This window comes from Apodemus sylvaticus, chromosome 3 (assembly GCF_947179515.1).
Source record: "Apodemus sylvaticus chromosome 3, mApoSyl1.1, whole genome shotgun sequence".
Classification (NCBI taxonomy): Eukaryota; Metazoa; Chordata; class Mammalia; order Rodentia; family Muridae; genus Apodemus; species Apodemus sylvaticus.
Genome location: NC_067474.1, coordinates 101817357 through 101839315, shown reverse-complemented (window position 1 = coordinate 101839315; position 21959 = coordinate 101817357). Strand labels below are relative to the sequence as shown.

The following is a 21959-nucleotide window of genomic DNA, read 5'->3' as shown; positions in this document are numbered from 1 at the left end:
GAAAAGCAAAGAATTTTATAAAGAAAATTTATTTGAATACACAATCGTTTTGATTACAAATGATGGTTGCTACAAAAGAGAAAATTTGAGAGTACAAGATAGAAAAAATGCCTTAACTTATATTAATAATAAAATAAATATAAAAATAGATATGACAATACTACCAAGTTTTTCTGTCTTAATATACAGGAAAAACTTTCCTCAGTTTTGCTGAAACATCTAGGCAGGTTAGTTGCATTATAAAAAAGTAATTGAGAGTTTTTAAAGAGAGCTTATAAGGAGAGATAGTGTCCTCCTCCAGGAGGGTTATCTCCACTTTGTCTCAGGACTCACTCCTTCTCCTCACTTAGACTTGCCAGCAACTTGTCTGAGGAAGACAGGGATCTCCAGACTTCTGCTCTGACCACCTCCCAGGCACAGGGGCTGTGTTTCTTCTCTCTCAGGTAAACAGTGATTCCGTAGAAGTATTTCTTCACAGCCAGCAGGGAGCCTTCCTGGGTCAGGGGAGGTTCCTGCACCCCTACCTGCTGCATCAGACAGGCTTTGAGGTCATTGAGCTGCTGGTGGAGATCATTGCAGAATGAGTCTAGGAGGGCTGCATCCCAAGCAGCAGATGAGTCCTTTGATGTGAAGAGGGTCAGGATTTGCTGGGTCAGCTCACTCAGGACAGGGATGGCTTGAGCCTTCTGCATCTGCTGGGCACCCACCTTCTCCAGGGGGAATCCAAAGTCCTTCCTGTCCTTCAGGCAGGAGAGAGGGGAGAGTCTCCTCATTTGTACCAGGAGTGTCAAGGCTTTCTTACTGAAGTTATGAGTCTGAGGCAGGTTGCATCCTAGAGTGCAGGTTAGCCAGTAGCTCATCACCACCAAGACCATCAGGAAAGCACGAGGCCTAGGCATTGTGGGTCTTGCAGATGCTGTTGATCTTCTGTGCTCTTTGGTTCTAAGTCTTCCCCTCTAGGTTCTCTGAAGACTCTCATTTAGATGTGCCTTAAATAGTGGAAACTATCCTTTATTTTCTGAATGCCCTCTCTTAACTTCCCAATGCTCTTTGAACTTTCTTTTGCTTGTTCTCAGCTTGGGTCTGGACCTTTTTTTCTTTTTTAATTGAAAAGGGAAGTAAAAACACTTTATGATAAAATTAAAGATTTACGTGAAAAATATTTCAGATAAACACGTTAAAATTAACAATTTTCATGGAAAATTAAAGTTAGACATGTAAAACATTGGTAAATTAATTGAAATATGGAATAGAAACATTTTATGATAGAATTGAAGATTTACATGGAAAATATTTCTGATAAAATTGTAGAAAAATATAGAAAAACATGTTAGAATTGAGGATTATCATGGAAAAAATTATATAGATATAATAATAGTAGGCATAAAAGTATTCCTAAGTTGGTTGAAAGTGGAATTATATACATATTCTGATAAACTTGAAGATTTACATGGAAAATATTTCTGATAAAATTGAAGAAATATATAGAAAAACATGTTAAAATTAAAGATTATCATGGAAATTATATAGACAAAATGATAGGCATAAAGATAATTCTAAGTTGATTGAAGGTGGATTATAAACATTTTCAGATAAAATTGAAGATTTACATGGAATATATTTCTGGTAAAATTCAAGAAATATATAGAGAAACACTTAAAACTGACTATTTCATGGAAAATTTTACATATAAAATGGTAGATATAGAAACCCTTTCTAAATTTATTGAAGATGGAATTAGAAACATTTGTGATAAAATCAAAGATTTATATTGAAAACATTTCTGATAAAATAGAGGAAGTATATAGAAAGAAATATTAAAATTGAAGATTATCATGAAAAATAATGCAGATAAAATGGTAGACATAAATATTACTAAATTAATTAAAAGGGGAATTACAAACATTTTCTGATAAAATCAAAGATTTACATGAGAAATATTTCTGTTAATCTATGTCTTTTTATTGGGGAATAGAGTCCATTGTTGTTAAGAGAGATTAAGGAGTAGAGATTGGTTGCTTCCTGTTATTTTTGATGTTATTGTTATGTTTGTGTGGGTATCTTCTTTTGGGTTTGTTGGAAAATTGCTTTCTTGCTTTTTCTAGGGTGTAGTTTCCCTCCTTGTGTTGGCATTTTCCATCAATTATCCTTTGTAGGGCTGGATTTGTGGACGGATACTGGGTAAATTTTTTATCATGGAATATATTGGTTTCTCCATCTATGATGATTGAGAGTTTTGCTGTGTATAGTAGCCTGGGCTGGCATTTGTGTTCTCTTAGGGTCTGTATGAGGTCTTCCAAGGATCTTCTAGCTTTCATCATCTCTTGTGAGAAGTCTGGTGTGATTCTGATAGGTCTTCCTTTTATAAGTTACTTGCCCTTTTCCCTTACTGTTTTTAATATTCTTTCTTTGTTTAGTGAATTTGGTGTTTTGATTATTATGTAACTGGAGGTTTTTCTGTTCTGGTCTAGTCTGTTTGGACTTCTGAAGGCTTCTTGTATATTCATGGGCATCTCGTTCTCTAGGTTAGGGAAGTTTTTTTCTACAAATTTGTTGAAGATATTTACTGGACCTTTAAGATGTAAATCCTCGCTCTCGTCTATACCTATAATTCTTAGATTTGGTTTTCTCATTGTGTCCTGGATTTCTTGGATGTTTTGGATTACCAGCTTTATGCATTTTGCATTTTCTTTGACTGTTGAGTCAATGTTTTCTATGGTATCTTCAGCCTGAGGTTCTTTCTTTTATCTCTTGTATTCTGTTGCTGATGCTTGCATCTATGACTCCTGAATTCTTTCCAAGGTTTTCTATCTCCAGAGATGTCTCACTTTGATTTCTTTATTGTTTCTACTTCCACTTTTAGATCCTAGATGGTTTTGTTCAGTTCCTTCACTTGATTGTGTTTTCCTGTAATTCTTTAAGGGATTTTTGTGTTTCTTCTTTAAGGGCTTCTGCCTGTTGATCCATGATCTCCTGTATTTCTTTAAGGGATTTTTGTGTTTCCTCTTTAAGGGCTTTTACTTGTTGACTGATGTTCTCCTGTATTTCTTTAATGGGGTTATTTAAGTCTTTCTTGAAGCACTCTATCAGCATCATGAGAAACTATTTTAAACCCAACTCTTGCTTTCCCAGTGTGTTGGAGTATCCGGGACTTGCTGTGGTGGGAGAACTGGGTTCTGATGTTCCCATGTGGCCTTGGTTCCTGTTATTAGGGTTCTTGTGCTTGCATTTCACCATCTGGTTACCTCTGGTGCTAGTTGGTATTGTCTCTGGCTGGAGTTTGTTCCTCCTGTGGGCCTGTAAGCCTGTGTCCTTACTCCTCTGAGCTCAAAAGTGAAATCACTGCTGGGATCTCTCTCTCTCTCTCTCTCTCTCTCTCTCTCTCTCTCTCTCTCTCTCTCTCTCTCTCTCTCTCTCTCTCTCTCTCTCCTGGAGGGCTATGCACAGAGGGCTGTGGAGTCTCTGGGCTCCCTGGTGCCAATGGCGACAGGAAGACTTTTGTCCCAGCTGTTCCATTGATCTTGGGCCCTGTGTGCTCCTAGCTGGTCCCCTCCAGAGAGAAGGTGAAGATCTCACCTTTGTGCTCAGAAGTGAAAGCACTGCTGGAAGATTACTCTCTCCTGGCTGGCTATGCACAGAAGGCCTTGGAGTTTCCTGGCTCCCTGGTGCCAATAGAGGCAGGAAGACGTCTGTCCGAGCTTCTCCACCGATCTTATGCCTTGTGTGCTTCTAGCTGGACCATCCAGAGAGCAGGTCTGGACCTTTTTTCTGATCCACTTTCTTTTTTATTATTGCTTTCTCCTTTTTGTCCCCCAACCCAAGAGCGATTTTTAAAATTTTGAATTTATTTCTCTTAATTAATTAATTAATTAACTTTTTTTACACTCTATACTGTATTCCAGACTCCCCCACCACCTTCCAAGTGTTCCACATCCCATACCTCCTCCCCACCCCCATCTCCCCATGGATGTCCCCATTCCTCACCACACTGACCTCTAAAATTCCTGGAGCCTCCAGTTTCTAGAGAATTAAGTGCATCATCTCTGAATGAACATGGACTTGAAAGTCCTCCATTGTGTGTGTATTGGGGGCCTCATATCAGCTGGTATATGCTGCCTGTTTGGTGGTCCAGTGTTTGAGAGATCCCAGGGGTCCCAATTAATTGAGACTGCTGGTTCCCCTACAGGATTGCTCTTCTCCTCAGCTTCTTTCAGCCTTCCCTAATACAGCAACAGGGGTCCATGGCTTCTGTCCATTGGTTGGGTCCAAATATCTGCATCTGGCTCAGCTACTTGTTGGTTCTTCTGGAGTGCAGTCGTGCTAGATTCCTTTTTGTGAGTGCTCCATATCCTCAGTAATAGTGTCAGACCTTGGGACTTCCCCTCGAGGTGAACCCCACTCTGAGCTTGTCACTGGACCTTCTTTTCCTCAGACTCCTCTCCATCTCCATCCCTGTAATTCTTTCAAACAGGAACAATTGTGTGTTAGAGTTGTGACTGTGTGTTCAGATGCTATTTCACAGCATTCCTAGCTCAAAGTTTGTATGCTCAGTTTCCCAATACATTCCATATGGCTTATGTACTGATCAAAACGATGTGTGCTTGGTTGTCGATAGTCACATAGGGCACTGCATGCTCCAGAGAACTTCTGCCTGTGTGGGCCTGAGAGGATTTTCTCTCCATGTGATATGAATTGAGGGGTATAGAGTCTTCCAAACTGAGGTAGGTTTTTCTGCGATAAAGCCTGTTTTAAGTATTGGGGAAACTGCCAGGAAATGAAAGTATGATGAGAAACCTTACCAGAGTTAGACCTTGTCTGTCTTTCTGCAGGCCATGGCCAGTATCTGTCTTTTGCCCTTTCCATATATTCTTTTTTTTTTAATTTTTTTTATTCGATATAATTTATTTACATTTCAAATGATTTCCCCTTTTCTAGCCCCCCCCCACTCCCAAGCATGGAAGAATTTAATTCCTTCCATCCCTCCCTCCCTCCTTTCTTCTCTCTTTCTCTCTCTCTTTCTCTCTTTCTGAATTTTCTTATTTCCTTCTTTCTTTTTATTGACATAGTCGGCATGAATTCATTACAGAAATATTCTCTAACTTCCAAATAGGAGAAAATTCTCCTACATGAAAGATTCATACAGATGTTGAACTACTTCATTTTTTGGATTCTACTGGTGGATATACCAGAAAAAATCAGACAGAAATCAAGATGGAAGAGAGAGCATTCGCACAGTGAGCAAAGCTTGTTAATGCAGAGCAGCACACACTGGGGCTTTCTGCTTCAGGCAGGGGAAACCAAGGCTGAGAGATGGAAAGATGGGGTCTGGGACAGCAGGGAGGTACCGGGAGTCTGTGAGCTCCTCCTGCCCGCTGTTCTAAAAGAATAGCAGCCAGCAACCTGATCTGCCCGCCTCCTGAAGAACAAGAAGAACCGGTTTTCCAGCCTTCAGGGGAGGGGCTTGGCCTGCCTTTGTTGCTTGACAAAGAAGGCAATAAAAGATGGAGACTTGAACCGGAAGTCGTGTGTTTTTGTGTCTCTCCACGTCATTTTTCTTGCCCCCCCCCCCCGTTCCTTACCCATCTCTCCTTCCAAGAAACCTGCTGTTAGAATGTATGAGCTAGACTCTACATATGGCGCCAACATGGATTAGAACTGGAAATGGAGAGGCAGAATGAGGTATGTTGTCTGAATTTAGGAGCTCCAAGGAAAAAGAAAAGGAAAAAGTTTATGTATCGGGCACGATAAGCAACAGGGTATTAATTTAGCGCTAATAATGTCATTTATTTCTAAAGAATGTTGCTGCAGAAGTGTGTAAAGATACAGGCTAGACTGACTCAGTATGTAGGCCCTGCATTGAGATCAGCTAGGATGTGAAGACAACTATAGAACAGGGAATTTAGTTAGGCAATTGTCCCAGTCTAAAACTGCATCAGGCAAGAAAAGTAGGGCATAAATTATAAAACAAAATAAAAAGAGTAAAAAACAAACAAAAAATATTTCTACAAACATAAAAGAAAAAAGGAAAATAGATTTGGTTACATTGCAGGCGCGCTTTAATTTTTATGTCTTCGGTGTACCAATTGTCTGTCTACATGTACGTTTATTTGTGTTTTGTGTGAATGAGTGTTTGTTTTATGTTAAAATGAGTGTTTGTTTTATGTTAAAAAATAAAAATTGATAAAAATTTCGCTGCTGGGGCCTTGAGCTGGCAGGCTGCAAGCTGATACAAAGCAGCGTGCAGCAGCGGCACTGATGGCTCTCACACCTTTAATCCCTGCACTTGGGAGGCAGAGCGCAGGGAAGGAGACCCGAACTCTGCGAGCCGCGGGCAAATGGCCCCAGGCAAGCAGCTAGAGGCAGAGCGCAAGGAGGCGCACAGCCTGACGCAAGGCTAGAGTGAACCCAGAACTCTGCGGGTGGCCCAGGCGGTGTGTGTGGGGGGGGAGCGGTGTGAGAAGGGGAGGGAGCTGTGGGGGCAGGGCGTGCAGGCCGATGGCGCCCAGGCTAGAAGGAGTCCAGTATTCAGCGCGCCTGGCTGGTGGCCCCAGGCTGCCAGCTGTGGCTGAGAGCAGTGTGACAAGGCCTTAGCTGTGGCCCCTGGCGGCTGGATAAGGAGGGCGGGGGGGGGGGGGGGGGGGGGGAAGTGCTGCTGGTGGGTGGAGCAAAGCAGGGCTTGGACCGAGCCCAAACCTCGCGGGCGGGGCCACGGAAGCCAAACAGCCTCCAGGCACGGCCTGAGGAACTCAGTTTTTTTCTGCTGGAAGGGAGGTGTCTCCCCTTCCCTTGCTGCTTCCTCCCAGCAGCGCTGGGCCTGGAACCATGGTTTTCCAAGCATGTGAAAAGGAGTGTTTTGTCTCTGCTTCAGTACGAGAAGCTGAGATCTTAGATTTTTTTAATATATTTTATTTATAAAAATTTCTTTTGTTTTATAAAAATATTTGTTTATAAAAATATTTTGTTTATAGAAAAACAGGCCTTTGCTTTTGGGTTTTTAAATTTTTTTTAAATAAATAATTTTCAAAGGCTATTAAAATAAATTAATTGGCTAAGACATCTCTTTAAGCTTGCCACAGGAGAACTTAAACCTCTGTTTTCAAGGCAGATATAATTCAACTGGCAAAAGATAGATAATTTTACAGATAAACGCTGCTATAATCAGCTGTTTATGATATGTGTTCACTGCCATTCCTTGGCAAAAATAATGTCGATATAAAATCACATTTTTTGCTCATGAAATAAAGTTTTTACATCTTTCAATAAATATATTGATATGTTGTTAAAATGTTATAGAGATATTTTAAAGAAATGTTTTAAGAGCCTAACAAAACGTTTGTTCCTTGCTTCAAACAGCAATCAAATTAATTATTATTAATAACTGGCCTATTACATGACAGGCCTTTTTAAGCAAAATTAATAATTGTTATCCAAAAATAATTTGTTACTATTTGCTTTTATATTTCTATATATACATCCCATAAATAATACATCAACTATGGGACTAAAGTTTATATAATTAGATCACACGTCTCTTCCTTTAAGTTTTCCCTGCTTCAGCACTTGGGTGTCATAGCAGCTATTTTTAAGATGTTAAAAATCAATCTTTTAATAATAGTAAACATATATATAATTAAAATTGTTCTATTTTTAATACTCCTAATTCTTAATTTTTACAGTTGTTTATACAAATATAATTCAAATTTCAAAGGATATGTTCTCTAAATTACTATCCTTTAGATATTTTAAGGTTAACCAAAGGCTGGAGAGATAGCCATGGGTGCTGAGAGCTAGACTCTTATATTTTATGGTTGTAAGCCTGGAGAGATGGCTCAGCCACTAAAGGTTAGGCCCTCATTCATGGAGCATGAGAGCTCAAATCCCAGCAACCACATGGTGGCTCACAACCACCTATGGTGAGATCTAACGCCCTCTTCTGGCATGTCTGAAGACAACTACAATATACTTATATATATATATATATAAAATTAATCTTTAAAAAGGTGCCTGGCCAAGACCCCTTAAGGTAAGACACATAAAGTTTATATCCTAAACAGACTATATAAAAACATTCAGATGTACAAACATATTTACTATTTATATCATCAAAAGGGTAATAGGTTAAAAAATAATTTTATATTTTTTGTACATCAAATTATAATGATTTGTTCTTGATGTCCTCAATTTCTACTTCTACCACATAATGGTGTTGATTCTAGAGGACTTAATTAACTTTTACAGATAAATGATACTCATATTTCTAATTTAGAAAATCAAAATATGTGCATATAACTATGATTCATTTTTAGGCATTCTAGTTGCAACTGCTCTAGCAAAAACCAACTGAGAATGCTGGGTTTATTTTCTATAATTACATAGTTATTGCCTATGTTATGGTATATGCTTGGTGTTCCAACTTTGATTAAAACAAACAATTGAACTGGCCATTTAATAAATAAGAATTATTCATTTGATATATCTTTGACAATTTGATTCTTTATTATCCTCAAAGATGAGGTAATATAAAACATTTATACAAAACAAAACAATATCTTCTTTAAAAAAAACAGAGGAGAAAGGGTATCCCCATACATATCATTTAAATTGTGCATATATATTTTTAAAAAAATTTTAAAATTTGGATGCCAAGGAAATCCTTGCTAAATGTATATGGCTTCCTATCACTAGGCACGCCGGTGCCTAAGTGAGATAGAAGAATTCACTTATTGGCGTGGCTATTGTCCTCAAGATAGATTAATAATGTTTTTTAGATATACATGAGGTTGTATTTCCGAATATGATCTTTATAGCCTCTGCTTAATAATACTTTTGATTTTCACAGATGACTCTTCTGAAAGAAGAGCTAGATATCTTATTTATAATCAACAAATGGTTATAGGAATACCTGGGCTCAGCTCAGGTGTTAATTAAATGTTATTAAATGTTTTTCAACCTATAAATAATACTTTTAATCTTTTTACAATTAGCTTGTATGTTGCAAAATTTATCCTTTTATTGTAAACCTATGGCATGTTTAATTTTAATACGCCATCAGGATCTTTGTTTTCACTATTATAAAACAATGCCCTAAGGATGCCTTTCCTTATCTCCAGCTCCTCATTTAGGGGTTGATCCATGTGGCCTTATGCCCTATCATTTTTGACAAATGGATATAACTCGCTATGCAAAATTAAAAAATTAAAATTTATACATGTTTACAATGATACTTGTTCAAGATTTCTTTTCACTTCTCTTCATTCGAGAGAAGCCTCTTAATGTAATCAATCATTGTTCACAAGCTTTTTATACCAAGGGATTGCCATGGATAAGTGGCGGGACTCTTTAACCAATACATGGAACAGTCCAGACCCTGTTTTATTATAGAGAAGATGTTCTATTTATATTTTCTCTTAAAAAAAAAAAAGATAGAGCCCGATGGCTGCCAAAAAGATTGATATGGTAGGTAAATAGAGACCCTAAATCAGCTGGTAAGTATGACTAATTCAATAATGTTCTTAAAACTACTTCTCCCATATTGGGAAGGTAGGCTGCTTTTCCTCTAGCCATTAATTTGCAAGCCAGGTTTTATTCCTGAGCTAATTTACAACCAAATTAAATACCATGTGCCCTCCAGAGAAACAGTCCAAGCAGTTTTTCCTCTTAATCTTATATTGAGTTTCAAGCAGGTATCTTTCAGATACAACACTCGAACGTGGGCTGCTACAGCAATGGCTTCCAGGACTCAAAGATGGGCTGCTATGAAAGCCAGCCAGCTCATATTCATAAGACATTTACTTTACCAATGGATCTCCACAAATGGAGCTACATAGAACTCAGATCTATGCATGTTTGTTAATTGAACAAACATGGGCACCAGTTATGAGGTGCGAGGCGAGGCACTACAAGGAAAAAAAGAAATGTCCTGCTTCTGAGTTTCCCTGAAAGTAAGCCTGGCTGCATAGGGGTCCACGTTGAGAGACTGTCCTTTAAAATAATAAGGCAGTCTATTTCCCCTCCCCTGAAAAGGACATCAATTAATATTTAAGGGGGTCAAGGCCAATGCTTTTCCTCACTGGTCAATGCCCATCATCTTTTGACGAATATATTTATCCACTGGTTTTTCTTAAAATTAATTAAAAAAGAGGAATTGTGACCTCCTCCTGTCCACTGCTCTCAAGAATAGCAGCCAGCAACCTGATCCGCCTGCCTCCTGAAGAACAAGAAGAACTGGTTTCCAGCCTTCAGGGGAGGGGCTTGGCCTGCCTTTGTTGCTTGAGAAAGATAGTATTAAAAGATGGAGACTTGAACCAGAAGCCATGTGTTTTTGTGTCTCTCCATGTGATTTCTCTTGCCCCTGTTCCTTACCCATCTCTCCTTCCAGGAAACCTGCTGTTAGAATGTATGAGCTGGACTCTACAGAAGTCTTATCAGAGAGAAAGCTGTGTGCACACTTAAGAGCATAATTATATATAGTATGTACTGCTATTATACATGATACCCTTTATAAATGTAATTACAAATATAATTTTATCTGTAATCTTACTTTCACTTTCAGTCTAGGACACCAATTCCTAAATGAAGTATTTGTCACCTATCAATTCTTATTGAATATTCAATTTGGTGATTAATGCCTAATATACAATGTTTATACTGGCTGAGATGTTCAGGTAATTCTGACAGACAGCAATGACTTTAGCACCACAACTGTCTCTAATTTTCTATTTACTCTTTCATCTTCCCTTACGTGTTAGTCAGACGGTAGTAGTCTCTACTTCTGTTTTATTTCTCTTTTCTACTTTCCTAGAAAGAAAACCCTGATATTTCTTTGTGGTATTGTGTCAAAAATATGATGCCATTGGAAATGAAAGCTAAAGAAAGGAATAGATGGGTCATCAAAACAACGAAGTAGTAGAGAAAATGTTAGGTTTAAGATAATTGTTCATGATCTATTTTATACTGCTGTAGATGATCTCACTTACACTTAAAACCCAAAACAGTTCAACTCATCGAAGGTGAGAGTATAGCAGGGGTACCAGAGTCAGGAAACTTAGATGGAAGATTACTCTGGAAAATATTAGTGCAAAGAGGACTAAGACGCATATGTGGCAATAGTAAGATTCTCTGACTTTCTACTGCAAAACATGCTGGCTATACATCTGGAGGAATAACTTATAAAGGAGAGAAGCAGAGAGATAGCTTTAGGGTGTATATAAACAATATCCAGTCTGAGTTTTGAACAGTGTTCATTTGTACATTTAAACTGCTGTGGAGAAAACTATTATGAACAATGGAAAAATTTGAAGAGATACTGAATTAATTAATCATTTTGTTTTATAAAGCAAATTTATGTGAATGAACAATAATTTTAATTATGTATGATAGTATGCTATATTGTAATAAGATTTTAAGATTGCACATAAATGCATCAAGTCAAGTTAATGAGATAAATAAATAAACAAACAAATAAATAAATATGACCAAAGGTGTGCAGGAACAAATGCTTTTACATATAGACAAAATTTGTTAAGTTTTGCTGAAACATCTAAGCAGTCTGATTGCATGCATACCAAAATAAATGAGTGACTTTTTAAATGACTTTAAAAAGAGGAGCTTATTAGGTGAGATGCAGTGTCCTAGTCTAGGAAAGACCTTCCTCCACTTTGGCTCAGGACCCAAACACCTCATTCAGTCTTGCCATCAAGTTGGCTGAGGAAGACAGGGCTCTCCAGACTTCTGCTCTGACCACCTCCCAGGCACAGGGGCTGTGTTTCTTCTCTCTCAGGTACACAGTGATCCTTTGGAAATATTTGTTCACAGTCAGCAGGGAGTCTTCCTGGGACAGGAGAGGTTCCTGCACCCCTACCTGCTGCATCAGACAAGCTTTGAAGTCATTGAGCTGCTAGTGAAGGTCATTGCAAAATGAGTCTAGGAGGGTTGCATTCCAAGCAGCAGTTGAGTCCTTTGATGTGAAGAGGGTCAGGACCTGCTGGGTCAGGTCACTCAGGACAGGGATGGCTTGAGCCTTCTGCATCTTCTGTGCATCCACTTCTGAGGGGAATCCAAAGTCCTTTCTGTCCTTCCGACAGGAGAGAGGAGAGAGTCTCCTCATTTGTGCCGGGAGTGTAAAGGCCCTCTTATTCCTGAGGTTTTGCATCTGAGGCAGGTCACATCCTAGAGAGCAGGTTGACCAGCTCATCACCACCAGAGCCATCAGAAAAGCATCTTGCAGATGCTGCTGGTCCTATTTAGTCCGGATCCTTCCTCTGTAATTTCTCTAAAGACCATCTTGTGTGGATGTGACTTAAATAGGGCAAACACTAGATTTTCCTTTCTAAATGCCTTCCACTTACTTCACAGTTGTCTTCATTTTCTTTAATTCCTTCTCTGACTGGGACTGGGCATTTTTCTAAACCATTGTGGTTTTCACTATTGCTTCCTCTTCCCTGCTTCCCTCTGAAAGCTGTTTTTACAGGTTTTAAGATTTTCTTTTTCTAACTAGAATTGTCATTAATTACTAAGTGTTAATTATTTAACGAATTATTAAAATTATATTAAATTAAATAATTAAATAATAATCAAATAATTTAATTAATTAAATTAATTAATTATTAAAATTAGACAGTGTTATTAAACACTTTCTGTCTGAAATTTACACAACTCTTGGTTTTTTTTGAGGGGAGGTTGGTTTTTTGGATTTGGTTTTTTCGAGGCAGGGTTTCCCTGTGTAGCCCTGGCTGTCCTGGAACTCACTCTGTAGACCAGGCTGGCCTTGAACTCAGAAATCCGCCTGCCTCTGCCTCCCAGAGTGCTGGGGTTACAGGCGTGTGCCACCACCGCCCGGCTACACAACTCTTATAATGAAACAATTCCTTCAAATTATTTTATAAAGGTGGTTGATATCTGTAAGGTCCATTTGATTTATACTGTCTGTTACTTCATTGTTTCTTTGTTTAGTTTCTGTCTCAGTGACCTGTTCATTGATCAGAGTCAACTGTTGAGGTCTCTCACTATTAATTCATGATGTTCCATGTGTGGTTTAAGCTTTAGTAATGTTTCTTTTGGGAATGTGACTGCCCTTACATTTGTCACACAGGTGTTCAGAATTGAAATGTTCTACTGGTGGATTTTTCCACTGATAATTATGAAGTGTCCTTCCTCTTCTCTTTTGAATACTTTTGAATGGACATCTATTTTATGACCTATTAGTATAGGAAAACCAATACTATTTTGCTTGGAAAACCTTATTACAAGCCCTTTACTCCAAGGTAATGCCTATGTTTTTGCTAGAAGAACTCATATTTCCTGTATATAGAAGAACAATGAATCCTATTTATGTATCCATTCTGTTAGCCTGTGTCTTTTTATTAAAGAAGTGAGTCTTTTGAGAGAAATTAGAAACTGCTGATTGTTAATTCCTGTCATTTTCATTTTGGTGGTAGTAGTGGGTATATATGAGTGTGTGTTTCTCTTCTTTTGGTTTTACTGGTATGAAATTATTTATTTATAGTGCTTTCTTGGATATAGTTAGCCTCACTGGGTTGGAGTTTTCCTTCTAGTATTATCTGTAGAGCTAGATTAGTGAAAATATATTGTTTAAATTTGGATTTTTCATAGAATATCTTGTTTTCTCCATCTATTCTTATTGTAAATTTTGCTGGGTATAGTAGTCTGGACTGACATCTGTAATCTCTTAGGTCATGCAATCATCTTCCCAGGACCTTGTGGCTTTTGGGGTCTATGTTAAGAAGTCAGGTCTAATTCTGATATGTCTGCCTTTATATGTTACTTGGCCTTTTCCCCTTGTGACTTTTAATATTCTTTCTTTGTTCAGTACATTTAGTATTCTAAATATTATGTGGCTATAAGATTTCATTTTGGGTTTAATCTGTTTGGTATTATATAAGCTTCTTGTACATTTATAAGCACCTTTCCTTGTTATTATTTATTTATTTTTATTGAATATAATCTTCATTTACATTCCAAATGCTAAAACCTTTTCTGGTTTCCCTAACTCCAAAGACCCCCACCCCCTTCTCGCACCTCCTGCCTCCAAGTATATGCCCATCCCCCCCCCCCACCACCACCACCAATTTCCCTTTGTTGGGGCATCTATTGAGTCTTCATATGACCAAGGACTACTCCTCCCACTGATGCCTGAAAAGGCATTCCTCTGCCACATTTTTTGGCTAGAACCATGTGTACCCCTTGGTTGATGGTTTAGTCCCTGGGAGTCCTGGGGCGTCTGGGTGGCCAATATCATTGTTCTTCCCATGGGGCTGTAAACCCATTCAGCTTCTCTGGACCAGCCTCCAACTCTTCCATTGGGGACCCCACACCCAGTCCAGGCTGCTACCATCTGCCTCTGTATATGTAAAGTTCTGGCAGGGCCCATCCAGAAACAACCATGACATGCACCTTTTGGTATGTACTTCTTGTTGTGTCGTCCATAATAGCGTCAGGGTTTGGTGACTGTTTATAGGATGAATCCCCAGGTAGGGCAGTCTCTTGGTGGCCTTTACTTCAGTCTCAGTTCACCACTTTGTCTCCTTTATTGCTCCTCTGAGTATTTTGTTCCCTTTCTCAGAGGAACCAAATCACCCCCACTTCTGTCCTTCTTTTTAAGCTTCCTGTGGTCTGTGTATTGTAACTTGTTTATTTTGAGCTTTTGGGTTAACATCCACTTATCAGTGAGTGCATACCATGTGCATTCTTTTGTGATTGGGTTACCTCACTCAGGATGACACTTTCTCTCAGGATGACACTTTCTAGTTCCATCCATTTGCCTAAGAATTTCATGAAGTCATTGTTTTTAATAGCTGAGCAGTACTCCATTTTGTATATAGTTTCTGTATCTATTCCTCTGTTGAAGGACATCTGGGTTCTTTCCACCTTCTGGCTAATATAAATAAGGCTGCTATGAACATAGTAGAGCATGTGTCCTTTTTATAAGTTAAAGTATCTTCTGGGTATATGCCCAGAAGTGGTATAGCTGGGTCCTCAGGTAGTACTATGTCTAATTTTCTGAGGAACTGCCAAACAGATTTCCAGAGTGGTTTTACAAGCTTGTAATCCAATCAACAATAGAGAAGTGTTCCTCTTTCCCTAAATCCTCTCCAGCATCTGCTACCCCCAGAGTTTTTCATCTTAGCCATTCTGATGTGAGGTGGAATCTCAGTGGTTTTTTTTTTTTTTTTTTTTTTTTTTTTTTTTTTTTTTTTTTTGGATTTCCATTTCCCTGATAAGTAAGGATGCTGAACGTTTCTTTAGGTGCTGAGTTTCCTCAGTTGAGAATTCCCTGTTTAATTCTGTACCCCATTTTTAATAGGGTTATTTGACTCTTGAGTCTAACTTCTTGAGTCCTTTGTATACATTGGATATTAGCCCTCTATCGAATGTAGGATTGGTAAATATCTTTTCCCAATCTGTTGGTTGCAGTTTTGTCTTATTGACTGTGTGCTTTGCTTTGCAGTTTTATGAGATCCCATTTGCTGATTCTTGCTCTTAGAACATAAGTCCATTGGTGCTCTATTCAGAAACTTTTCCCCTGTGCCCATGTGTTCAAAATTCTTCCCCACTTTCTCCTCTATAAGCTTCAGTGTGTCTGGTTTTATGTGTAGGTTCTTGATCCACTTGAACTTGAGCATTATACAAGGAAATAAGAATGAGTTGATTTGCATTTTTATGGATGCTGACTTCCAGTTGATCCAGCACCATTTGTTAAAAATGTTGTCTTTTTTCCACTGGATGTTTTTGGTTCCTTCGTCAAATATCAAATGACAGTAGGTATGTGGGTTCTTTTCTGTGTCTTCAGTTCTATTCCATTGATTGTCCTGCCTGTCTCCATACCAATACCGAACAATTTTTATCACTATTGCTCTGTAGTAGAGCTTGAGGTCAGGGATAGTGATTCCCTCAAGAGATCTTTTGTTGTAGAGAATAGTTTTTGCTATCTTGGGTTTTTTGTTATTCCAAATGAATATGAGAATTGTTCTTTCTAGATCTATGTAGAATTGATTTGGGATTTTGATGGGATAGCATTAAATCTGTAGATTGCTTTCAGCAAGATGGCCATTTTTACTATATTAATCCTACCAATCCATGAGCATGGAAGATCTTCTTTGATTTATTTCTTCAGAGGCTTGAAGTTCTTGTCATACAGATCTTTCACTTGCCTTGTTAGAGTCACACTAAGGTATGTAATATTATTTGTGAATATTGTGAATGGTGTCATTTCCCTAATTTATTTCTCAGCTTGTTTATCATTTGAGTAGAGGAAGGCTACTGATTTGTTTGAGTTAATTTTATATACAGCCACTTTGCTGAAGTTTTTTTTTTTTTTTTATCATATTTAGGAGTTCTCTGATGGAAGTTTTTTGGGTTGCTTATGTATATAATCATATCATCTGCAAATAGTGATATTTTGACTTTTTCCTTTCCAATTTGTATATATTTGGCCTCCTTTTGTCACCTGATTGCTCTGTTTAGGACTTTAAGTACTATAATGAATAGATAGGGAGAGAGTGGGCAACCTTGTCTGGTCCCCGATTATAATGGGATTGCTTCAAGTTTCTGTCTGTCTAATTTGATTTTGGCTATGGGTTTGCAGTATATTGCTTTTACTATGTTTAGGTATGGGCCTTGAATTCCTGATCTTTCTAAGACTTTTATCATGAAGAGGTGATGGATTTTGTCAAAAGCCTTTCAGCATCTAATGAAATGACCACATGTTTTTTTTTTCTCCTTGAGTTTGTTTATGTAATAGGTTACATTGATGGGTTTTTGTATATTGAACCATCCCTGCATCCCTGGGATGAAGCCTACCTGATCATGGGGAATTATAGTTTTGATGCATTCTTGAATTCGGTTGGCCAGAATTTTGTTGAATATTTTTGCATTGATGTTCATGAGGGAGATTGGTCTGATGTTTTCCTTCCTTGTTTGGTTTTTGTTTGGTTTAGGTACAAGCATTATTGGGGCTTTGTAGAATGAGTTGGGTAGTGTTCCTTGAGTTTCTATGTCATGGAATAGTTTGAAGAGTATTGGTATTAGCTCTTCTTTGAAGATCTGATAGAATTCCCTACTAAACCCATCTGGTCCTGGGCTTTTCTTGTTTGTTTGTTTGTTTGTTTGTTTGTTTGTTTGTTTGTTGGATGGGAGACTATTAACAACTGCTTATATTTCCTCAGGATTTATGGGACTATTTAGATGGTTTAGCTGATCCTGTTTTAACATACCTGTTGGCACTTGGTATGTATCTAGAAAGTTGTCCATTTTGTTCAGATTTTCAAACTTTGTTGAGTAGGAGCTGATAATTTTTGAATTTCCACAGTTTCTGTTATGTCTCCCTTTTCATTACTGATTTTAAGAATTTGGGTAGTGCCTCTGTGCCCTCTGGTTAGTCTGGCTAAGTGTTTATCTATCTTGTTGATTTTCTCAAAGAACCAGCTCCTTGTTTTGTTGATTCTTTGTATAGTTCTTTTTGTTTCTATTTGGTTGATTTTGGCCCTGAGTTTGATTTTTTTCCTACCATCTACTCCTCTTAGGTGTATTTGCTTCTTTTTGTTCTAGAGCTTTCAGGTGCAGTCAAGCTGTTAGTGTAAACTCTCTTAATTTTGTTTTTGGAGGCAGTCAGAGCTATGAGTTTTCCTCTTAGCACTGCTTTCATTGTGTCCCATAAGTTTTGGTATGACGTGTCTTCATTTTCATTAAATTCTAAAAAGTCTTTAGTTTCTTTCTTTATTGCTTTCTTGAACAAGCTATCATTGAGAAGAACATTGTTCAAAGTCCACATGTATGTGTGTTTTCCATTATTTTTGTTTGAACTTTAAGACCAGCCTTAGGCCGTGGTGATCTGATAAGGTGCATGGAATAATTTCAATAATTCTGTATCTGTTAAGGCCTGTTTTGTGACCAATTATATGGTCAGTTTTGAAGAAGGTACCATGAGATACTGAGAAAAAGATATATATATATATATATATATATATACATATATATATGTATATTTGCTTTTGGATGGAATGCTCTTTAAATGTCTGTTAGATCCATTTGGTCCATAACTTCAGTTAGTTTCACTGTGTCTCTGTTTAGTGTCTGTTTCCATGATTTGTCCATTGTTGAGAGTGGGGTGTTGAAGTCTCCCACTCTTATTGTGTGGGGTGCAATGTGTGCTTTGAGATTTAGTAAAGTTTTTTTTTTTTTAATGAATGTGGGTGCACTTGCATTTGGAGTATAGATGTTCAGGATTGAGAGTTCATCTTGGTAGACTTTTCCCTTGACCAGTATGAAATGTCCCTCCTTATCTCTTTTGACAACTTTTGGTTAAAAGTCAATTTTAACCCATATAAGAATGGCCACTCCAACTTGTTTCTTGGGACCAGTTGATTGGAAAATTGTTTTCCAACATTTGACTCTGAAGTAGTGACTGCCTATGTCACTGAGGTGGCTTTCTTGTTTGCAGTGAAATGTTGGGTCCTGGTTATATATCTGGTCTGTTAGTCTATGTCTTTTTATTGGGGAATTGAGACCATTGATGTTAAGAGATATTAAGGAAAAGTGATTGTTGCTTACTGTTATCCTCTTTGTTAAAGGTGCAATTCTGTTTGTATAGCTATCTTCTTTTGGGTTTGTTGAAAGATTACTTTATTGCTTTTTCTACAGTGTGGTTTCCCACCTTGTGTTGGTATTTTTCACCCATTATCCTTTGTAGAGCTAGATTTGGAAGGATATTATATAAATTTGCTTTTGTCATGGAATGTCTTGTTTTCTCTGTCTATGTTAATTGAAAGTTTTGCTTGGTATAGTGGTTTATGCTGACATTTATGTTCTCTTAGGGTTTGTATGACATCGGCCCAGGATCTTCTAGCTTTCATAGTCTCTGGCAAGAAGTCTGATGTAATTCTGATAGGTCTGTCTTTATATGTTACTTGACCTTTTTTCCTTACTGCTTTTAATATTCTTTCTTTGTTTAGTGCATTTGGTATTTTGATTATTATGTGATGGGAGGAATTTCTGCTCTGGTCCATTCTGTTTGGAGTTCTGTAGGCTTCTTGTATGTTCATTGGCATCTCTTTCTTTAGGTTAGGGAAGTTTTCTTCTATAGTGTTGTTGAAGATATTTACTGGCCCTTTAAGATGTAAATCCTTGCTCTCTTCTATACCTTTAATCCTTAGGTTTGGTCTTCTCATTGTGTCCTAGTTTTCCTGGATGTTTTGGGTTACAAGATTTATGCATTTTGCATTTTCTTTGACTCTTGAGTCAATGTTCTCTATGGAACATTGACTGAGATTCTTTCTTCTATCTCTTGTATTCTGTTTTTGATGCTTGCATCTAAACACCTGACTTCTTTCCAAGGTTTTCCAAGGTTTTCTATATAATCCAGAGATGTATTACTTTGCGATTTCTTTATTGATTCTATCTCCAGTTTTGGATCCTGGATAGTTTCACTCAGTTCCTTCACTTGTTTGTTTATGTTTTCCTGGAATTCTTTAAGGGATTTTCTTGTTCCCTCTATAAAGGCTTCTTCCTGTTGACCCATGTTCTCCTGTATTTCTTTAAGGGATTTTTGTCTTTCCTCTTTAAGGGCTTCTACCTGTTGACCCATATTCTATTGTATTTCTTTAAGGGATTTTTGTGTTTCCTTTTTAAGGGCTTCTATCTGTTGACCCATGTTCTCCTGTATTTCTTTAAGGGAGTTATTTATGTCCTTCTTGAAGTCCTCTATCACCATCATGAGATGTGATTAAATCCAGCTCTTGTTTTTCCAATGTGATAGAGTATCCTGGTTTTGCTGTTGTGGGAGAACTGGGTTCTGATGGATGGTGCCATGTTTCCTTGGTTTCTGTTGGTAATGATCTTGCATTTGCCTTTGGCCATCTAGTTATCTCTGGTGTTAGCTTGTCTTGCTGTCTCTGCCTGTGGCTTCTCTGTCCTGCATGCCTGTGTATCTGTACTCCTGGGATTCCCTTTCTCTCAAGTACTATGCATACAGCTGGTTCTCCTGGAAGTATCAGGAGATGGGTTTTTTTCCTGTGGCAGACCTGGCAAGGGTTGAATGCTCTGCATGCTGCTAGTTCTCTAGAAAGTATCAGGAAATGGGAGTGTTCCCTATGGCAGAACTGGCAGGGTCTACTCCATCAGAATGAACAGGGCAGGTGGTGGTGAAGGAGCAGAATCTATTTGCCTATAGGCATTTCATTTATAGGCATCTCTTTATTTTCTTCTGTAATTTCTTGAAGATGTTTTCTTGATCTTTGAGATGGCAGTCTTCTTCTGTTACTATTATTCTTATGTTGGGTCTTTACATAGGTTGCCAAATATCCTGGGTGTTTTGTGTCATGAGCTTTTTTTTGACTGATGTATTAATTTTTTCTATTGTATTTTATATGCTTGAGATTCTCTCTTCAATCTACTGCATTCTCTTGGTGATGCTTGAGCTTGTAGTTCTTGCTTTCTTTCCTAGGATTTCCATCTTCAGGATAACCTCAATTTGTGATTTTTTTAATTGCCTCTATTTGTATTTTCAGTTATTGGACAGTTTTATTCACTTTTTTTTTCACCTGTTTGGTTCTATTTTCCTGGATTTCTTTGATTTATTCATTCATTTCCCTATCATCTTTACAATATTTTATTTAAGGTCACATTCTTGTGCTTCAGCTGTGTTAGGCTATTCAGGGTTTGGTGTAGCAGGATATCTGGGCTCTGATGTGACCATATTGTCCTGGCACTAGTTGATTACATTCTTATACTGTCCTTTACCCATCTGTTTCTTTCTGGTGTTTGGATGGATGATCCTGGAGCCAGCAGGACTCCTCTGGAAAGCAGGAAGAGCTGTGGTCCAGATAATGGATGTCAAGGGCCAACACAGAGCTTACCTATGCTGGCTATGACCAGGCAGATACCACTGTCAAGGCATTGGTGGGAGAGGCTTCGAAATGGTTATCCCTGCATCCCTACCACTGCAGGCCTTCATAGTGGAGAAGGACACTCTTTGGCTTTCAAAAGGCTCCTCACAGCAGGATGAGCTCAGAGCCAGACAATGGAGGTCAGGGGACCAAAAACCCAAGTCGCTTCTTTTGGCTAAGCCCAGGTGGGCTAGACTAGGTGGGGATTGATAAGTCATGGTTGCAACCTGTTTTTTAGTATACCTATAATCCTACAAAGGGAATCGGGATACTCTTGGAGTCCCACAAGACATAGACATGTACCTTGACCACTATATTAGTCAGTGTTTTATAAAGAACAGAATTTATAGAAAGAATTTCTCTCACTTTAAATATAAATGTATGTGTGTTTGTGTGTGTGTATGTGTGTGATATGTGTGTATGTGTGTATAGTATTAGAATGAATTATGGTCCAGCTAGTCCAAAAATGTCTGCCTATGTGTGGAAGGTCCAAGAATATAGTAATTGTCATTCCACAAGGGTAGATTTCTTAACAGGTGTTGATTATATACTGGAATACAAAAAGGTATGCTCTAATGCTAGAAAAATAAATGGACTTGCTAGCAAGATGAGAGTACACAGGCAAACAGCAGAAACTTCCTTTCTTCATATAATTACATAAGCTTACAGCAGGGGTCTGGCTCTGAGTAGAGCTGAGTCTTCATACCTCAAATATCCAGATGATTTTCCCACTCCAAGTTAAGCAGAAGTACCTCAGAGGTGTGGCCATATGTATTATGCTTTCTGTTAATCCCACATGTAATCAAGTAGATATCAAAGAACAGCCATTGCAAGCTCATGGGCCAATCAGTCTGGCTTCAATTGTGAGCCCTAGAGTAGGTGAAAGATCCTGTCACAGAAAATGAGGTAGAGAGTGACTGGGGTAAAAACTTAACACTGATTGACATCTGGCCCCATTCTATGCACATGCAAGGGCAAATATACAGCTTGTATATATAATAGGAATTTTATAATCTAAAACATCATAACAATTATATGTTGCAGTTCATTAAATTGACA

At 38.1% G+C, this 21959-nt stretch overlaps 1 protein-coding gene and 1 pseudogene across 1 annotated transcript; both read right to left on the bottom strand.

The window, feature by feature from the left end:
- Window positions 1-329: 329 nt before the first annotated feature.
- LOC127679964 (interferon alpha-5-like) lies at window positions 330-899 on the bottom strand. Its single transcript, XM_052175530.1, has one exon. The coding sequence runs from the start codon at window positions 897-899 to the stop codon at window positions 330-332; it is 570 nt and encodes a 189-aa protein (XP_052031490.1).
- A 10763-nt stretch (window positions 900-11662) lies between these two features.
- Window positions 11663-14445, bottom strand: LOC127680284 (interferon alpha-12-like; annotated as a pseudogene).
- Window positions 14446-21959: the final 7514 nt, after the last annotated feature.